Source organism: Cyprinodon tularosa, unplaced genomic scaffold (assembly GCF_016077235.1).
Source record: "Cyprinodon tularosa strain WSP-4 unplaced genomic scaffold, ASM1607723v1 ctg332, whole genome shotgun sequence".
Taxonomy (NCBI): domain Eukaryota; kingdom Metazoa; phylum Chordata; class Actinopteri; order Cyprinodontiformes; family Cyprinodontidae; genus Cyprinodon; species Cyprinodon tularosa.
The window spans coordinates 254,479-275,167 of record NW_024039044.1 but is presented as its reverse complement, the minus strand read 5'-3'; the positions used below and the strand labels follow the sequence as shown (position 1 = coordinate 275,167).

At 39.6% G+C, this 20,689-nt stretch overlaps 1 protein-coding gene across 6 annotated transcripts in view; it reads left to right on the top strand.

The window, feature by feature from the left end:
- znf423 (zinc finger protein 423) overlaps nt 1–20,689 on the top strand; it is a 165,878-nt gene that overhangs the window by 18,041 nt on the left and 127,148 nt on the right. For all 6 annotated transcript variants that reach the window (XM_038294000.1, XM_038293999.1, XM_038293998.1 and 3 more), the window contains exon 2: nt 8,381–8,443. In XM_038294000.1, coding sequence (XP_038149928.1) covers nt 8,381–8,443 — 63 coding nt within the window. The remainder of the gene's footprint in view (nt 1–8,380; nt 8,444–20,689) is intronic.

Here is a 20,689-nt window from a genome sequence, read left to right as displayed (position 1 = left end):
TTGTTCTAACTTTAGTCTCCTACCTCATTGCCCCCACCCCTTTCCAACACATCTCTTCTGCTATCGATTTCCCTTCCCACCATACTCTCTCTCTGACAGACAGAAAAACAAATGTCAGATCAGAGAGGCTCTTTAATCTCAAGCTGTGTTGTTTGGCCCTGAACATCAACTCTGTGCTCATCTGATTGTAGTGTATGTGTGTGCTTCTGTATGTGTCTGATAGAGAGAGAAAATGACTGTTGTACTCCATAGATTTGTTGTGTGTTGGAGCTCTTCTTCAGTTTGGAAGCTTTGTAAAGGGGCAGTCTCTATTTATTTATTTATAATTTTTTGGTATAGTATATAACAGTGTAATCTAAAGCAAGCCTTTATTAAAATAAGCTTGTTATACTGATGGGGTTTTAAGTTTGAAATTTTTTTAGATCAACTGAACTTCCAAGTTCTCTTTAAACAGATTCTGCACCTTCCTATTTTCATCTAGTTACATTTTACAGCACAATTAATTGAATAATATCTATAATCAAATATAGCAGCTAATAAAACTGAATCAGGCATTCATTTTTTGTTTTGTTAAGCATTCTTTGTTCAACAGACACGTGATCCATTAAGCAAAGGACAGCTCAGCAAAGATGTTTATTTTTCCTTCTGAATATTACTGCTTTTAATCTTTTCAAATGTTTTCACTGTGTAACACCTTCAAAACAGCAATACTGCTGAGGGTTTTTTGTAAACTAAAATTGTATTTACTATCAAACAGCACTATGTAAATATATTTGTAAAAATAACCTATCAAGTTATAAAAAATAAAAGTGCTTCACAGGAATCAATACTTGTTATTACTAGTTAATTATCTTCTCTCTATGCTTTTTTATCAAATGTTCCTGTTTGTTAAATATTGCATTATCCTTTGAGCTAATTTTGTTTATTAATTTATTTTTTAGAGTGTTATGCTTCTGTCAAGATACAAACCTGAATGGTACAATTTTCACGTTTCATATTTTTACAAAATATTTTATCCAAACATTTGGGGAATTGAACAAATTTTTCCGTTTGATGTCAGTCAGTTTCCCCTGTCTTTGTTATTGTTGAGCGCACGTCTTAACAACCCATAGAACTATGTTGTTTTCTATAGCTGTGTTTCATAACGGAGAACAGTATTTTAAAATGGGATTGACAGGTAGAAGCATTACAGTGTGACAAACAGAAGCAAAGGCAAAAGAAATGTGTTACGGGTAGATATTTTATCGCAGCACTGTATGCTCTACGATTGGGGGTCTGGCAGACTGTAAAGTTGACAACTAAATCAACTTTGCTGTAGCAGCTGGAGACAGAATCAGATAGCAAAATCATTTTGGGTCAAATCAGAGGAAAAGGGAAGAGACTTATGATAACAGAGGCAGAGGAAAGGGAAAAGATAGCGAGGGCGACGGAGCTTGTCCGCCAGGCTTTGTGAGCTTGTTTTTCTTCCTCTCTGCCATCCATCCAAGCCCGCTGCTAACACTGTCCCCCAACACATGCACGCTGTCACAGACAAAAGCAGACATGCACGAACACTCACTGAGTCCCAAACCTCTGAGTGGCCTGGTGTTTCTGGCCCGTGACACAGTGCTGGGGATTTTTTTTGTTTTTTAAGGCTGTTTTGTGAAGAGTGCAGGCAGGCAGAGAGAGCAGTTTTACTGCTGATAAAAGTATTTGGTTAATCAGCTTCTGTCCCCATCCCCTGACTTGATCTGTTTGTGTATGTGTGTGTTTGACACAGGCCATTGAAGTTTAGGATGTTGGTGTTGGGATTGAGGGGGAGATGGTCCCTTAGGGCTGGCTGGGGATGGAGATTGGCATCAACTCCAGGCCAGTAGCGTCACAAAGTCGGTCCTGAGGGATGGGAGGGCCAGCCAATGAGAGAGTCCTTCTAGATCCAAGAGGGAATGCTGGTTTTAGTGGAAGATGGGGCTGAGGTGGGTTTTAGAGGGGACACGGGGAAAAGAGAGGGAGGTGGCACGTAGAAAAGGGGGGAGACGGACAGATAAAGAGGGAGAGTGTGTCAGATGACAATTACCCTCTTGACTTGCATCCAACACGGGTTGTCAATCAGTTCGGCCCTGCGGGAGGAGAAGCCGTCTATCATTGGCTACTCCGACCCACATCCCGCCTCTTTGGGCTGCATGGCCGTTGTAAGATTGGCCACGGTGACCCGCTCGTCAAATAGATCTGGGAATAACTGGAACCTTGGGTTGCTTTGGGAATATATGGCCCTGATACTGTGCGTGGAGGCTGTTTAGACGGAAAAAAGACAAAGGATTTATTTTAGCCACGCTTTCCTTTCACTGGACTCTTAAAGGTGAAACAAAGATTGGTACAAGCTGTTTTATGGTAGATAAAAGAAAAGTAGTAAATAATCACTGAATCTCTGAGGCTGAGGGGGGAATAAAAGTCGGAGCAGTCAAAAGATGAAGGCAGAAAGACAAAAAAAAAAAGGGAAGTGCATGGCAGAGTAAAGAGCAAAAATGGGTTAAAAACACTGAAGGAGAATAGAGAGAGGGCTGCTTTGCTTTGCTGGAGCGTGAGCAGATAATTAATGACAACAACTGTGTAAATATTTGTACATGGGAACATGGTGATGATGATACAGAGGCATGCTGTAGCGGTTCGCTGCCATCAGATCGCCTGTGATGAACGAGGAAAGGAAAAAACAGCCATCATGAACCAGAGTTTATGGCAAACAACAAGCCCTGTTATTTTAGATTCCCATTAAGCTCACCTGTTCAGGTGTTAACATAAATAGCCAGTCATCCAATCATATTGCTGAAATACGATGAATGTAGCGGCAGAAGGAGGATTTAAGTGACTGAACAAGGCATGGTTCTTATTGGTTTACCCAAACACATCAAGTTTCAGTTTAAAGAAAATTGTCTGAAAAGGATCAAAAACATTAAGCAGTAGCGGTGTGGACGGATGCTTTGCGGATGTTAAAGAAAATTAGCCTTTTTACGTCATAGAATGGAAGAAGCAGCCTATATAATCTCTGGTTGCAACACAGATTACCATCTTTGAACGGAGTACTCCCTCACTCTTCAAGGTAGCGAGCATCTCTAGGATGTGGTGAAATTGCAAATCCGCATTATGAGTGTGATGCTGATAGATTTGCAGCAACTGTGTGAAGCTAGCATGTTAACATGGACCAAACTCTGAGGAATGTTTTTGGCAGGATGTTGCATATATATTAAGAAGCATTAAGGCTGAACTTGGGGAGAAAGACGATTCAAACCAGAACTAGCAAATTTTACCTAATAGAGTGACCAGAATGTGCAGACTGGATATTTTAAATGTCTTAAGTTGGTTCAGGACTAAGGTTGAATGAGTGAAAACAGGTTTCTATGTTTAATGGGCTACGTTAACCTCATTTATTGGTTCAGATGTTTGAAATGCAGCATATTCTCACACTAAAAGGTTTAAGATATTAAACCTTGTATTTGACTGCATTTTATGGTTGAGGTGAAAAAGGAAGGTGTCACAAATTACCGGGAATCCTGCTTTTGACCCTTTATACATCCCACTATTCGCTCTCTTATAACCTATCACATGGAGCATACAGGGATGGGGGATCCTTGAATAACCTCTCTAGAGCAGGAGCACCCAAGTTCATTCTACAAGCACTTCTATCTCACAACTGAAGAAAGCACTGTAAACTGCTCGTCTAGAAGCTGCATGATTCTCTAGAACTTGATTTGGACACTTCTGCTCTAGATCATCCAGAGTCTAAGACCTTCTCCAACTCCTTCTTCTCTTCAGTTCCAGAGCTTTTCTATAGCATCTAGTTAGGAGTTCTGAGATGGTCATAGAAGAAGGTTTGTTTTGTATATTGTAAACAATGGTCCACCATATTTTTTGATTCAAATGTCCTGGTACGGTAATCCTTAAAATAGAAGCCTTGCATCCCAGATCCTCATCTGAACCTGATGGTTGGTTTCACACAAGACCCACCTGCTTTGTTTTTTTTTGGCCAAGAGGCTTCAGAACTGTTGTGGTCACCTGAAATTCAGAGACTGAGTCATATCTAAAACCAAAACAGCTGGAAGTCGTGTTTTTGTTGGGTTTTAAATCCTCTGGCTTCAGAGTTTTGCTGAGGCCGCTCGGATTTAAATGGAGACTCCCGTCTGCTTCTGACCAGCAGACCCTTGGTTTGGTAAATTCTCATTTGCATCCCATGTTCGATTTGCATGTAAATGTGGGTTTTGTCGCTGTGGACAACCTGGTGTAATTGTGTGCTTAATGAAGCATAGCATCTCATTACAACAAAGACGGGAGTGTTCTGTTGTTTAGTATTTCAGCTGCTGTACTGCAGAGGTTACTGCTGGAGCGTATTCCCTTGCTTGTGTGTTGCATGTTTCTGATTAGGGTTTACTCCAGTAGAAAGTAGCCATGTTTAACCTACAGCATACTTAGGATGTGTGGATAGAGTATTATTATGACTACAAAAACTTTTTTTTAAATCTTTTCATGAGTGAAACTGGGCCATTAGTAAAATTAAAGCACCCCACTTTCCAGAGATAAACAATAAGATCAGATATGGTTTATATGAATATTAATTGGGAAATCAGTGCCTATTTAATAGGTGAAATTGTGCCATTTTTCTCAAATAACTGCATAGTTGCAGCAGCAAACCTTCAGGAAGATTTATGCATCCAGTGATCCATCAGCAGGTCTATCTGCTCACCTGTTTGTTGGTCCTGATTTGCTCTTTAACTGCGATGTTGCATCTAAACAACGATGTAATGATATGCACATCAGGCAGGGAGCCTCTTCCAACGTATTTCACTGATTTAATGAAACAAGGTCCATTTTCTGCCTTCTGTGTAAATCAATATCCTGAATAGCTCTTTAATTGAGTGATGGTATATTTTCTGCTGGAAATCTTTTCCCAAAACACCAAAGATTCCCTGAATTTTTATTTTGCTTCACATTCCTCCTTAGTAGCTGCTTCCGCTTTCAACTGACAGGTTTCCAGGAAAGGCATTAATAGACCTGTTTTTCCAGGTGTTCAATAGGAAATGAAAAGAGAAAAAAAAAGTATTAATGTGTTACAGTTTGGTGCAGTTCAGAGTTACTGAGGTGTTGTTTTGCTGTTAATTGTTGTTTTGTGTCGGTTTGAAAAATTCCAAACAGTCTAATAAAGGAAGGTGGATTTCTGTGTCTAAGTGTAAAGGAATTAATTGGATGCTGTGATTCCCCCTTTTTTTTTTACCTCCTAAACTCATCCTTCCTCTTATATGTTAATGATCAAATGCAGATTTCTGCTTATTTTTACTCCTTCCCATAGTTGCACATGTGCTGCATAAACTCTCACGGTTCACAGTAACGCCGTGTGCGAGTCTTTAGGGAGGACGCAGATAGTCTAAATAAAGCTGTGTGTGTGCTCAGCTAATGAAACACACGGTATTCCCTACAGCCTCATCAGGAAAATGGATTTTATCAGATCTAAACTTACTCTTATATCTGCCTAAGTTTCTATTTAATCCTCATGTCAGAGGTTTGTGGCTTTTTTTTTGCGCTCTGGTCTTTGCAAAGCTTCAACCTGCTCAGACCGATTAAGACAAGTCCTCATGTTAGAGCAATTAGCAGTTGGACCTCCTAGTGCAGGTTCTGCAATGAGCCTGATATTTAAGTTATTTTTATTTAAAAAAAAGCCCCCAATCTAGATAGCATGATGCCATGTTACCCCAAATTGCATTTAAATAGATATTTATTGTTAGGTTTAGGCCTACTGCCAAAAAACAAAAAAAAAGTTGCACACAAATAGAAAATTCACAGTAATGTCTCAGAAACAGTATAGACACTGATATACATTATTCATCAGATTTACATTTGATCAGGTTACTGATAAGTGCACAGCAACAGCTTCTTATAAGACAATGCATTAAGGCCTACAATTATGGCTGTAAATAAATTGGACATTATGGAGATTTGTGAACTCAGGTGAAGTTAAAAGTTTTCTTTTTTTTTTTCTTTGTTTTCTGTTCTAAGCAACAGTCTGATTAATGTTTGTTACATTAAGCTGTTGAATTAAAACCATCATCTGTTTGAATGTGGAGTAAATATTGGACAGGATTGACTGAAATGGATATCAGACTGCAGCGATCCTCATCAGTCACAATGAAAGGCTTGAAGGGTGGATCTGTACTGACAGCAGCAACCAGTAAGACATCGTTACCCTGAATACCATTCAAAAATCGCTCTATTGTTAAAACCTGCAACAGATCCTGAAGTTAATTTATTTATTCAGGAAACTACAGGTACTGATTTAATAAATTCATATATAAATAGTATATATACTGTACTTTATATAAATAAAGTTGGTGAGTAAATGAGTGTAACTCCTGCTCTTGTGTTTATCTTTACAAAGGAACAGTCTGCTGATTTATAACTTCTTGTTTTGATCTGAGTTCTTGGCTCAAGTCTAACGAGAGGGTGGCGGCGGTGAGGAGGGAGGTGCTGAGGAGATGGAGGGTGGAGGTCAGTGGTGGGAGTGGGATGAGAGCAAAGGGATTTGCAGGGATCAGGAGCGACCGTGCGTAAGGGAGAGGTGCAGCGTTGCGTGCCGGGGAAGGGGAGAGGAGGAAATCCCATTGTGTGCTGACTCCGGCCGTTTCCTGTTTGTGTGCCAGCTGTGCTTTCCTCCTTCCTGCTGTACCCAGGAAGTTGGTGTCACATTCCTGCTGCGATCGGTTCAGCGTGTGAATGTGTCGAAGAGATGCCAGGTCATCAGAGGTGTCTGTCTGTTTGATATAACCTGACATAGTTTGTTGTTATCCCGCTGGTCTCTTTACTCACTACTAATGGGACAGATTTCAGTACCTTTAAATGCAACTTATCCAAATTTCATTAATAAACACTTAAAGGAATAGTACACCCAAAACATGATTAGCCTTCATTTTCTACTCACCTCCATGCTGAACAACACTCTGGAGTACTTTTTTGATATCTCAAATGCATCTGGAGATCTGGGAGGCTTCTTGCTGTCTGCTGACATTCAAATAATGGAGGTCCATGGCGCCCGAGACAGAAAGGTCCATAAAAGTCCACAAAAACGTGTCAATATTCCTCCATACTGCTCGTCCAATGTAATCCAAGTGTCCTGAGTGGGTAGCATCCAGAATTTACTCGAAACGAAGTCATTTAGAATGTTTTTAGAGCATAAACAGTAGTGTATAGGATTTCCTAATAGCGCCCCCATGCGCGCTCACGATTCTACGGAAGCCGGCAGACCAAACCAGCGCATTCAGCTCGGCAAAGAACTCATGCTCTTCCTCAACACTGAAGTCCTCAGACATTTTTCTTTCGTTGTTTCTTTCTTTGCACAGGTAAACAGCACATTTCTTCTTCTACGCTTGCATTATCGGCAGACCAGACGCTGAATGCGCACTTTCTTCCGGTTTGGTCTGCCGGCTTCCGTAGAATCGTGAGCGCGCATGGGGGCGCTATTAGGAAATCCTATACACTACTGTTTATGCTCTAAAAACATTCTAAATTACTTCGTTTCGAGTAAATTCTGGATGCTACCCACTCAGGACACTTGGATTACATTGGACGAGCAGTATGGAGGAATATTGACACGTTTTTGTGGACTTTTATGGACCTTTCTGTCTCGGGCGCCATGGACCTCCATTATTTGAATGTCAGCAGACAGCAAGAAGCCTCCCAGATCTCCAGATGCATTTGAGATATCAAAAAAGTACTCCAGAGTGTTGTTCAGCATGGGGGTGAGTAGAAAATGAAGGCTAATCATGTTTTGGGTGTACTATTCCTTTAAAGATCACATACCAAATCATTTTGGCTCATAACTATTTTTCCAAACTTTGCTAACATTTTCTTTGAGAGCATTGAAGCTGCCATCTTTTTCTCAAGGTGAAACCAGGAAGCCAACCGCTCAGATTTAGTGGTCTTACTTGATGCAATTGAAAATATTTCTTTAGTATATTTAAAGCCCTATAATGCATCACTTGTTTATATGGTCCCTCTTTTGACGGACATGCTGAATATGAATATGTACTGGAATAAAAGCAGCTTAAAGTTCTTCAGAAATACCAACCGCTGTTCATGAGGGTTTTGGTTACTGCATAAAGCCACCATAGCTGAGGCAGTATGCTTAAAGTTTGAATCAAAATAGGAAAATCAAGAAAATCGGACTTACAACTTGCAAAAATGCACAGATCTAGTAAAATGGTTTTCTGTGTTGTTTTTTTTAAATTATCCTTTAAATGCAGTTGAAAGCGCATTTTGTTCATGTGGTTGTTTTTAATAACACAAATTATGGTGATACTGTTTGATCCATGCAATTCATAAAGTTAATTTCTTCTCTGTGTCCCTTCTGTTTTCTTCTCAGCGGTGGAAGAAGGAGAACCCTCAGAGGGAGGAGGGACTTGGGATGAATCTGCCGTCCAGACAGGTTAGTCCTTCATCACATGAAAACATTTGACTGAACTTACCGAGAGCCATTTCTGATCTACACCAGGAGATGAGCGCTGAAGATCCGACAGTCCTTGTGATTTATAATGGTTTTCTGGCTAAGATTCAGTAAACAAACCATGAGGGATAAAGGGATTGGTTGAAGTTTACGGTAAAGGGAAAGGGTGTAGAGGAGAAAAGAACAGGGATGATGAAGATAAAATGTTTTCTGGATTTGGACTGAATGGAAGGAGATGATGGAGGGAGGGTGAAGGAGGGATCTGTCTCCTCTGTGGTCTGAATATCTTGGGATGAAAAGGGAGAGATGGATGAGCTTTGCCTTTTCTGTTTTTTAGATTTGTTTTCTACTTGTTTGTTTCTGTTTTCCTCTCAGTCCCTGATCTTTTCCACCTGTTTTCCCCTGCATTGAAATTTGAAATTGCAAAGAAATTAGGAAATTTTCTACACATCTGCTTCCTTAAATAATATCTTCCATTACATCAAAAAAGTGCAAATTGGAACTCCTGTTATGGAGCTTTTACTGATTTATTTTATTTCATTTTCCTATCTGGCGGGTAAAGTCTCAGTTGGTACGGTAATAATTATGTTAATCACCATTTTAAATGAGTAAAGGACAAGAATATTTTTATACAGGAGTGACTAAAACCTACGTTAAGCTGGACAAAGAAAGGGTTCTGTTCTGATGAAACCAAACTAGAAACAAAATAAACACTACACTGGAAAAACGATCTAGAAATAAGTAAACATTTCTTAAATTATTTGTATTTACCCTTAATTTGAGTAGGTAAATGAAATAATTTGCCAATGGAATTTGTATTTTTATCCTTAAAATAAGATAATTAGATGATATGCACTTGAAATAAGACAATGCGGTTGTGTTTCCTTATTTTAAGTGTTCCATTGGCAAAATGTGTCTTTTACCTCCTGAATCCAAGAACAAATGCACTTATTTTAAGAAAAAAGGACTTATCTAGATTTCGTTTTTTTTTTCTAGTGTAAAATAATTATATCACTACAGTGAAACACGGTGGTGGCAGAATCATGTTATGGGTGTTTTTTTTCTGTCACAATGAATAAAGGGTTAAATACATTCATATATATCTCTCTTCGTTTTGGCCCCAAACCTTCAGGTTTCTGTTAGAAAGCTAAAGGTGAGTCTGATGGAGGATCTCTGGGCTCCTCTGAAGATGTTTGTGGAGCAGAGCTGTCTGACTATCTGAGAACTTTAAAAAGTAGAGGGACTAAATGTCGCTAAGTTCAGATGCAGGACGCTGATAGACTCCTACTGAAGAGGACGATGCTATACACACCCTGGAACTTCAAACTGTCTTGAACTGTATTGTTAACAATGCAGAGCAGCTTCTACAGGTGTTTTATTTGTCCTCAGTCCTGTAGTAAAGGCTTTCAGAGGTCTGAGTTTAGATGTCCGGCTCACAAACAGGGTGTTCTCAATGGCTGTTGGCACAATCACCCCAATGTTAGGTGACTGTATGCTTGTTTTTATTTTATTTTTTTAAGTGGTTTCAACACACGTTTTCCTAAACTTGGCAGAAAAAGAACAGTAAGGTGTTTTTTCTGCTCTAGTGAGTTTCTCCTGCTCTGGTTTTCAACCTATTAGGGAGCGGCGAAGCACTTCCTCTGACTGGATCCCTGCAGGGAGACGAGATAGTGCTGAATGTGGTAAATATCCAGTTAGCTCCCTCTCAGTCTCTCCTGGCCCTGTCTTTCGTTCAGCTCTACGGGGGTTGAAAGGAAACGAAAGGAATCACTCCTGGGGTGTCCATGACGTGCCAAACCCTCCCTTTCCCAGCCTCCTCTGAACCTGTGCTCAGGCTCCTCCCGGGCCCACCGTGCTGCCTGAAGTCTGCTGCAGTGTGTGTGTTTTCAGCAGGGTGCTGACTTTGGTCCTGAGTGGTTCAGTAGAAATGCTGTGTGTGTCAGTTCCTGCAGGAAGCTGGGGTCCCATGACACACACACGCTTGCACACAAACAGACACACACCTAACTGAGTGTTCCTCCAGTGAAAACATTCTGTCCCATATTCCCTTACTCAGCCACACTTTCAGTTTTACCGCCTGTTTTGGATCCCAACAGCTTTCTGCATCAGATTTTCACCACTTCTCTCTACATTTCTCCATACTCGCTGCTGTCGCTCCTCCGCAGGCCTAACTTTTTACTTTCCTTCATTTGCTTGTTAACTCCTACTTCTGCACACATAGTAAGAGTGTGAATTACGTCTTATTCCCCAGATTCAAAACGACGACTCCTTTGCTCTCAGGGATTCAGGGATGAGGATGTAACCTATCAAAAACTCCTTCTCATTATACTACCAGTTTCAGAAACTTCCACCCATCCTTTTTTATTTTTCGCTACACTTTTTTTCTGCCTTACCGTTTTTCTTTCTCTGGAAAATGTGTGTTGGGTTTGGAAAGGCCCACAGGAGAGATGCCGAGGGGAGGTGGGAGGAAAGCCTGGAGGGAACTGCTACAAGCCAACTTATTCTCCTCTCTTCTCCTTTTTCTTCCTTGGCCTTTCTGTCCCACATAACTTCCCTAAAACTAAAAGTACAGTAACATCCTCCTCCCTTATCTCTCTCTGCCCTGTCAGACCATCAAATGAACAGAAAACATCTTATTTCCTTGTTTTTCCTTCTCATCTCACATCTTTCTGCCTGAGCAAAAAAAGTGAGAAGAGAAGAAGAAAGGCACACCAGACAACATCCTTCCTCTCATTTGAACAGCGCCTCTCTCCATCTGCTGCAGACTATACTCACTTACCCGTTCTGTGTGCTCATGCTGACACTTAAACAGTCTGTGAGTCATCGTGGAAAAGGTTTGTCGAGTCCCCAGGCTGAAAGCGAGAAGCCGAGACCAACCAGATTATTGTTATTCGCCGTGTGGTGTCACACACTCCAGTGGAGTACCGAGAATCAGCCTCCCGCACCTATCGTATGACAGATCTCTGGCTATTTTAGAGCTGCAGCTATCCAATAGTCTAGTAATCCAACACACCATTGATTATTTTCAACACACTGACAGATGATGTTTGTCTCTTTTTGAGTGAGGATTTCTTCATCATAGCGCTTCTTTTTGTTGTTGGAAAGTCTGGTAACTTCTCTTTATATTGACCATTTGTAGCGAAAATGCAACTGGTTGCATAATCCCATTTTGATTTTTCTGTGGATTTATTTTTGATCATATTATTGTTACAAAAACTACTCAGCCAAAAAAGAATTTACTTTCTCTGTCAAGTATTTATCTAAAAACTTTGCTTTTTTGCTTCCTTCTAGAATATTTGACGACTGCTTTGGAAAAATTGTTGCATTGATTCAAAATGGTTGAAGCCTTGAGTCAGATAAATTTTTTCCAACACATGTGGTTTGATCTTTGCTAAGGTAATTCCAAAGCTTAGTCTTTGATTCCTTATACCTGTGGATTTAGGGCGAAATTAAAGAATTTGGAGGTATTGCTCCTTTATTACGACCTACTTCTTTGTTCAACGCACAGTCACCACAGTATTATACTGCCACCGCCTGTAACCTGTTATGTTTAGGCACCTATGAGCAAAGCTTCTGTCACTTTGGCCCAAAAGCTCAATCTTTATATAATTGTAGGGTAAAACTTTGTCACAGAGGCCAGCTGTCCTGAATGACTATTCACAATTTACAACTTAAAACTTTGTCCTGTCCTGTTGAAAGACCTTATAACCTTCCTTACCCTTTGTATCAACCTTCTAGTCCACCGTCTGCTGGAGATACCCCACCTAGGACCCTGTATAAGATTAGATGTGTAGAAAAATGATGGATGATTTGATTTATAAGTAAGAAAACAGGGTTTGCAGGTCAAGCCTCTGCTTAATTGCGACGTCCCTATGATGGCCGATTCTGAGAAAAACTGGACTCTGTCCTCTTTCTCTCCTTCCTTCTGCTGCTTCCTCTCCCCATCGTCCTCTTCCTCCATCGCTCTCTCACTGCTCCCCTCTGGAGCTCCATAATGTAGTTTTAATTTCCCCAAGGCTGCCACAGGAAAACAGTTCCTGTGTCTCTGTGTGTGTGTGTGACTGAGCTCCTATTGTCTGCTGGTGTCTGTGCTTTTGTGTATTTTTTTTTGTCCACTTTATACCATTTAAATACATTCTTCATCTGAATTTTCAGGAGTTTATTGCAATCAAAAATACGAAAGTTGGGCAGCTGTCAGATTTTTCAGGGTTTTTTTTTTGCTGATCTTTAGGAGTTCGCCTTACATCTGCATTTATTTAAACCTGCTTTTCTATATATAGTGTTCAATTCGTATGTTTGTGCGTCGCATCCACTTCCTTCCATGACGTTATTAGTTCTTTCATCATCCTTTTTCCAGACATTGGTGTTGGGTGCTAAACCTCCCAGAGCACATCACGTCCCAGAGGAGTGTGTGTGTGTGTTTAGCTGCATGCATGTATCTCAGCAGCTCTTTTTCTCCTGAGGATGGGAGGCCTTGCATTGTGGAAACAGACCCATGCAGGCTGTAGGAGCCTGACTCCTCCACAGAGGAGATATTAGCTTCTCTTTGCACCCACCCAGCAAACACATGCACACACATTTGAGCAGTGACACAGAGGAGGCAGAAGGTACCACGGGGGGGTGGTAGTGGTGGGGGAGGTTCTCCTGGGACCCACAGAGCATGCCTGTTGTTGTTGTGTCCAGCTGCACCTGTTCAGCCACTGACGCATTTATTTCTGAACCCAGAACCAAACGGGTTCACCTTTCTTTTTTATTTCTTTTTTTATTAACCCTCTCAGCATTTCTTTTATCTGATTGTTGAAATTTACATTACAACAGCAGGAAGAGAAAGAATAATAATGAATATAAATATAGTAAAATAGCAATAAAGGTTCTAAATTTGAATATAAATCTAAAAAGAAACTTAAAATAACTGAGTTCAGATGATCTTCAAGTTTTCTTTTTATTTCTTTTGTTTGAACCAGATGTGTCTTAAATATTTTATATTAATATTAAATATAAAAATATTAAAATGAACCTGTAAGAGTGATTTCATTTTTTCTTTAAGTTTTTTCCCCCTTACAGATAAGAAGTTTTAAAACAATCTAACTGTAAATATGCCTTTTTGAAATTCATTCCTTTAGGGTAGTTCTTTAATAATTATAAAATAACTTTATAAAAAAGTTTAACTCGCGGCACAATTGCCTCATAGCAAAAGGGTTCTGATTTTCTCAGACTTCCTCCCACAGTCCAAAAACCTGCATATTAAGTCGATTGGACATTTCACATCACCCTTAGAAGTGAGTGTGAGTGTGTGTATTTGTTCGTCTTTAAAAATTATTAATTTAAAATTAGGGTCATCACAGAAAAAAAGAGTCAACTGCACTAAAACGTCAGGGGACACAGAGGAGTGAACTTATTAAAAAAAAAAAGATCAGATTTTGATCGAAACATCCAAAATGATCTGGAAAAAAACAAAAGAGAAACACAGAAATATGTTCAACTTTGCAAATAATTTGAGACTTAGAAGTGCTTAGCTCCATTTCTTGTTATAAGCTACATTCTGTATCAGTCTTTATTTATTTATGTAGCATGAACAAAAATTCCTCAGGGTAACTCGTATCTCTGTTAATGGACACAAAACCAACAATGCAGAACTGATGGGTAATTCTATTTAAATGGGAGATAAAATAAGTTTCCTTTTAAAACACTATTTTTTCATAACTCAGCTGCATACCTTTTTGTCTGGAAGAAGTTTAGAGTAATGGGGGAAAAAAAACCTCTTGGGTGGGTAGAAGGAGAGTAGTGTGTAGATACATCATGGAAGAACGGCGACGCCACTTCCTGGCTGGGATGGTGGTACGTTTGCCGTAACCATCAGCTACCCTGGGAAGGTTTCTTCTGGTCATCCTGGTCGGGGACAATTGACCCGATCTTAATCAGGTTAACCTACCTAAAGGGCCATAGCACTAGGTTGTCTGGTCCATGTGTGTTTGGTAGATCTGGAGAAGGTTTACCCAAGGGTCCCTTAATTCATTTTATTGGGGGCTGTACAGGAGTGTGGACATCTGTGTCTCGGCACAAAGTGGACTCCACCAGGCCTTCCCCCTTTCCTCAGTCATTTTCGTGTTAATGGACAGGATCTCAAGATGTTTTGGAGGTGATGATATTTGCAGATGATGTGGTTGTTTTGCCGTCTTCATCGTCCACTGGAGCCGTTCACCGATAAGGATTAAAGGCCTCTAAATGTGAGGACAAAAATCCTACCCTAAAAAAGGTGAACTGGTCCTTAAGGATCGGGTCTCAGCCTTGTCCCAGGATAGAGAGTTCAAGTATCTTGCCGTCTTCCTCTCATTACTCTGGCATTTTTGGAAAAAAAAAGAAAAATAGTTGATTCTAACCGACTTAAAACAGAAAAGATTTTGTTTGACTGAACGATACGTTTCCCTTCATGCATATATGAAAATATCTTGATTTAATCCCTCATGAGGTCGTGACGTTGCCTAAAACGGATTACTTTATTTGTCGATCCAATGAAGGAGGGATTTAAAACGGAACCATAGAACAAGAAGCCGTGTTTGAAGCTTTTTTTAATTAGATCATCTTTTGGACGTTAGGTACTCAAATTTTATTAAAGGTGATATTACTGATGCTGTGATTACAGTAAGCTGGTGAATAGATAATGCCTTTTAGATCGGATGTGAAGCTGATGGCCAGGGTGATGTTAGGCGTCTACTTGCTGGCAAAACCAGCTCTGATGTTGAGCAGAATGAAAGCCTTGTGCTGAACCGTTTGGGTATCCAAACATTCTCCTGGAAGCTCGACACACATATTTTCACACGCTTTGATTCCCCCTTTAGTGTGTGGACTGGGATGTGTGTGTTTTATTCATGGTTGGCCGGCAGATCTCCATCTCTGTGAGTTGCAGAGTGCGTCCCAGACAGGCCGCAGTACCTGCTCCTGTCTGCCAAATCAAACACGGCAACCTTTGCAGGATTACAGCATGTTTTATTCCCCTTTAACTCCCCCTCCAGCTCTGCCGCTTTCCTTCTCTGCACTCATATCACCCCGGGGCACTTCAGGAGCATTTCCCTGAGTTCATTACTTACCGAGGATTCTTCCCACAGGATATATAGGCGCGTATGGCGGTCGCTGACTGTGTGCGTTCGATTTTTCCTGTTTGGCTTTGAGCATTAACTAGCTTAGCTTGCCAACTGCTCACAGCAGAGCGATGAAGTCAGAGTCGTGTTACAAAGTTTGAATCCAGCTCCTCCAGTTTGCTGTTATATCCCGGTTATATCGGCTTACATGGAACAAAGTCTCCATCTCTCTCTGATCTGTGAAGGTTATGGCTTATTATTACTTTGATGACTAATTACCTCTATGAACTTATTTTTAATGTGTTTAATGAGAGAAAACATTCATGCAATCTAATAAACACAGCGATGCTAAGAAAACACACTAGTCTCCACATGTGAGCCTAACGAGCGGTGATTAGTGGGTCTCAGCTAGGCGTGGTTAGGCTGTGTAACATCATTTCTGCACGGTGGACTCTGCTAATTCACTCCTCTTTATCTAATTACCCAGGGTGAACACAGTCAAATGTAACACTGCATGCTAACACACACACAAACACACTTATAAACAGCACCTGCATCCATCTTTTTCTGCAGATTTGCAGAATGACCTCGTTACTCCTGTTATATATTTATTTTTTCATCTCTCAACAAACATTCCTTGTCCTCAGGTTCCAAAGACTGGGGGAGACAGCAGAATAATGCTTATTACCGTTACTCTAGAGACCTCCTGCCACATACTTTATGCTGTTCTACAGTCAGGCCTGTTATTAAGGGGGCCATTTGTCGTTCCACCGGGATGCAGCGGGGTAGTTATGGACTGTCAGTATCTTAACACGGACATGGCTTCCAAATATATAACTCTTTACTTGAATGTTTTGGTCGCAGTTAGGTGATTGACGTTATCCACATTGTATAAAACTGTAACTGGAGCGTGTAACAAAAGTAATTTCCCTCTGGGATTATTAAAGTATTTCTGATTTCTGATCTGATTTCTGATTTCTGAAATAGTATTATTATTTTTGACCACCAACACATGCAGAAGTGTTGTTTTGCAGGCCCCAAAACAAAATGTTCACCACCGACTAAAGAATCTGTCTGCAAAACTGTATGTTTGCAGAGTTTTGTGTTTGCAGCATGATTGCGTGTTGCTTCTCTTCAAGAATTATTCCTTTGCAGCATTTTTACTTTGCATGCGTAACGTGTGTTTATGCAAGTCTTATTTTTGTGCTCAGAAGCCTAAGTATGTATTAAATCTAATATTTTCTGCTAATTTATGTATTTGAGTCGTGTTTGCACTCCTCTATCACCGTATTTCTACCCTACAGTATGTGTATCAGCATATGGTTCTATTTTCTTTTTTTCTGGAAAACACAAGATTACCCACTGAGGGACAATTAAAGGTTTATTCTATTCAAACAACAATTAATGAATCAACCCAATACACACAAAAGAGACCAGTTAACATCAACCAACCCAAACACCAATTTCCAAACTAACTAAATTCACCTGAACATAAATAGAAACAAAACCCTCCATCAAATCAACCTGTCGGTATATACAGCCAGAGAAATGAATTTGATTCATGTAAAATGTCTGAAAAGGGGTTTGAAAAAGTTAAACTTATTTTTCATACCCCTATTCTATTCTATTCTATTCTATTCTATTCTATTCTATTCTATTCTATTCTATTCTATTCTATTCTATTCTATTCTATTCTATTCTATTCCACAAATCTTGTCTAATAATTTTTTTGTAATGTGATTACGAATGACAGTAAATTTATCTAAGTCTTGCAGTTTTTTTCTTAGAATCCAACAACAGATTTGAGACAAAGGTTTTGTGAGACCTCGAAGGCAGCTGATCCCTTTAGGTAGTTTTGGTTTATTGCAATCGTGATCCATCCCAGGTGTGATTCAGCCTCTCATTATTTTTCTTGAATGAAAAGCTGCAAGGTTCTGACTCGGTGACTAGTTTAAAAAAGCTAAATGAATAAGTTGCATCTGTGCAGTTTTGAGAGCTCTTCCTCATATTTTAGGAAGTTAGCTTTTTGATGAATTTTTGGGTCCCAATATAACCCAACAGGGTGTCTGTTTTTGAGGTTGGAAGCATGTGTTTAGTCCATTTTCTGTGCGTGACTGAGCATGTGCAGTAATTCCTGCTGTAGGAACAGTCTGTGACTCTGAGATAATGGTTTTCAGGAGGGTAAGTGTGTCTGTGAGCTACTAGAGCTATAGCTCACCAACATGAATGCTAGGGATATTTGCTGGGGACCACTGCCATAACATTCAATCAGTACCCAAACAGGCAGACTCTGCTCTGCTCCCTCAGCCCCGATGGGAGTAATGTCTGCCTTCATTAAGAAGGCCTGCTGCTGCTTTCTGCTGGAAATGGGTTGGGCATGGAGCATCGCACTGAAGATGAAGGAGGGGTGCTGACTTTTGTTCGAAACAAGAGAAAAACAAGAGTGAAAGATCAAAGTTTGTCTCGCCAACACCCCTAAGCATGCTCTTTAAAAGCTAGACTTCCACCATTTTCTGGATGTGAGATTTAAACCTGATTAAGTCATCATAAAACCTAAAACATGCAGAAATAATAAGCTGATAATAAACTATAATGCACATATACTCTATAACTTGTTGCAGAATAATGGTGTTGAGCTAAAACCTCTACTCATTATTCTTGTTATAAAGAGAGAACTTAACTTGCTTCATAGAGAACGGGATCCTCCTTCAGGCCAAATCAGTTCATGCAAGTATATACAGCACAACTATGGCTATTTATGTTAGAAATATCATTGAGCCTACAGATGATGGAGAGTGTTATAATCTATACTTAAAAGTAGGGCTGAAACAATCGGATTAACTAATTATTTAAATAATCGCCAGCTAATTTAGTAATTAATCATCAACTGGAGTATAGAGACTGTAAAATATGCCTTTAGCTGATAGAGGAACCCACTAAGAGCAGTAATTATACAGAAATTGTGAAAAAGATGATGTACAAAAACCTTGCATTTAAGATAAAAAAAAATGTTTTTGTCTGACATTATTCTCTGTCTACGGAAAAGGATTAGAGCCACTAAAAAAAATAAAAAAGGTAAGTGATTTTCTATTTATTATACAGTTTAATATGGGAAAAAGTCAGAATTCTGACTTAATTCTCAGAATTATGACTTTAATCTCAGAATTATGAGAAAAATGTCAGAATCCTAAATCTCTTTTTTTTTTCTTTCCCATATTAAACTGAAATAAAATAAAAAAAATCTGTTAACTTTTTTCTTTTTTTTTTTTAGTGGCTCTAATCCTCCTCTCTCTATCCAGAATTCCTCAAGTGAAAAAGATTTGGTTGGACTTGGTTTAATTTAGTAAAAAAAAGTTCTTCAAAGAACCTTTGGTTATCAGATTATCAATTGAAAAACAATGACAGACAGATTAATATGCTTTGCAAAATAGTCATTAGTTGCAGCCCTACAGGATAAAAACTTTAGAAAAAAAAAAAAAAAAAAGGTTTTGTTGTTCTCTGTTTTGCAATTTAGATGTTTTTATTTGTGTGATGATGCAAAATTCTCCACATTTACTATTTTTTAGCCAAGAACTGATTATGTATTTAACTATCTAAAGAAAAGCACTGGTCACATCAGTCTTAATGACAATTTGTTAGATTTGCAAGCGACATTGATCCCCCCTAGTATTTAAGTTTGCTTCAGAAAAATCCTTAGTTTAAAGTAGATTTTATCCCTTTACTCGTTTACTATGTCATAAAAATAACCCTCATCTTTTTTAACACACAGGATTTTAAGGATTCTGCTTCAAAGTAACTGCAATTAGTCAAAAGATTAATTTTCCTGTTCAAGTCTTACTAAATATTCTCAATTACATTAAGGTGCAGACTTTGACTAGGACATTCTAACATATAACTAAGTTTTATACATAAAATGTTCCAATGTAGCTTTGGTTCCATGTTGGGTTTGTTGTCTGGCTGTAGGGTGAATGTCTGCCTCAGTTTTAAGGTTGTTAGGAGCGTCTAAATAGAATAGTAAATAGTGTGTCTTCATAAAGAGCTTCTCTAGCCATTGACCATCAGAAGCTATTTATATTAGAGCAGGGGTAGACGGCTCAAACACTCAAGAGTCTCTTAAGAGTCATTGCTCCTAAATACCCACTGTACATCCAAATCACTGACTTGTCACCAAGCCTCCTCAAAGCTATAAGACATGATGGTGATATATTTGAGAATTTAGATAGGTGCTATTTTTAAAAGGTCCTATAGAGGGGGCACCACTTACTCCACATCCTAATAGTTCAGAATCTACCTTTCCTGTGGCTTAACAGTAAGGAAAGGGCTGTGGTGAGAACAGCAGTACTGAATCCAGATGTCCCTCTATGTGTCATTAAGGACAGGAAAGCAGATTGATGATGCTTTTGAAATTGGGATCACAGTCTTTTAGAGAAGACCTACTAAAAACAAATGTAGTGAAAGGCTGACGATACCCATTATAAACCCAAATCATATGAAGATGTCTAGATTAGCATGTGCCGCATAGAGTACCTCAAGAAATAAAGTCTTTGTGTTTAACTTCATGAGGTACATGTATAGAGTCTGTAGGTAATCTAAGCACCAGACAGGAATGTCAGGAGGTCCATGCTATGGGGAACCTCCAACTTCCTTTATTACTTTCAACTATTTAAAAAGCACTTTGGGCGACCACTGGCGCACTTCCTTCCAGATATGCACCATTAGGAATGACCCTGCTAAATTTTCAGTTTTTCTTTTTTACTGAGAAATGTCTCCTTAGACCTGCCTACGATATGAATCATCTTGGTGTCACCCCTTCATGTTGATAGAAACAATATTAGCACCCCACAAAGTGATAAACTCCCATTCCCTTTGCTGACAAACCAGGAGGGCTGACTAAGAAGTGGCAATGATCACTACAGGCACAGCATCTTCCAGGAGCCTCTGACGGTCAGCATTCCTTTGAAGCGTCCTGCTTCCAGAACCGGCATCCCTCTGAGATCCATAAGAGGACCCATAATTATCCTGCCTCTGTGTGGGGTGAGGTGGGTGGGCAGCACAGATAGAAACTCTCCCAGCTGAGAGAGCCCTCTGTTCTCACATCCGTGTCTGGATTTATCCATGTGCACAGTGTTTCTGGGGGCTGGAGTCCAAA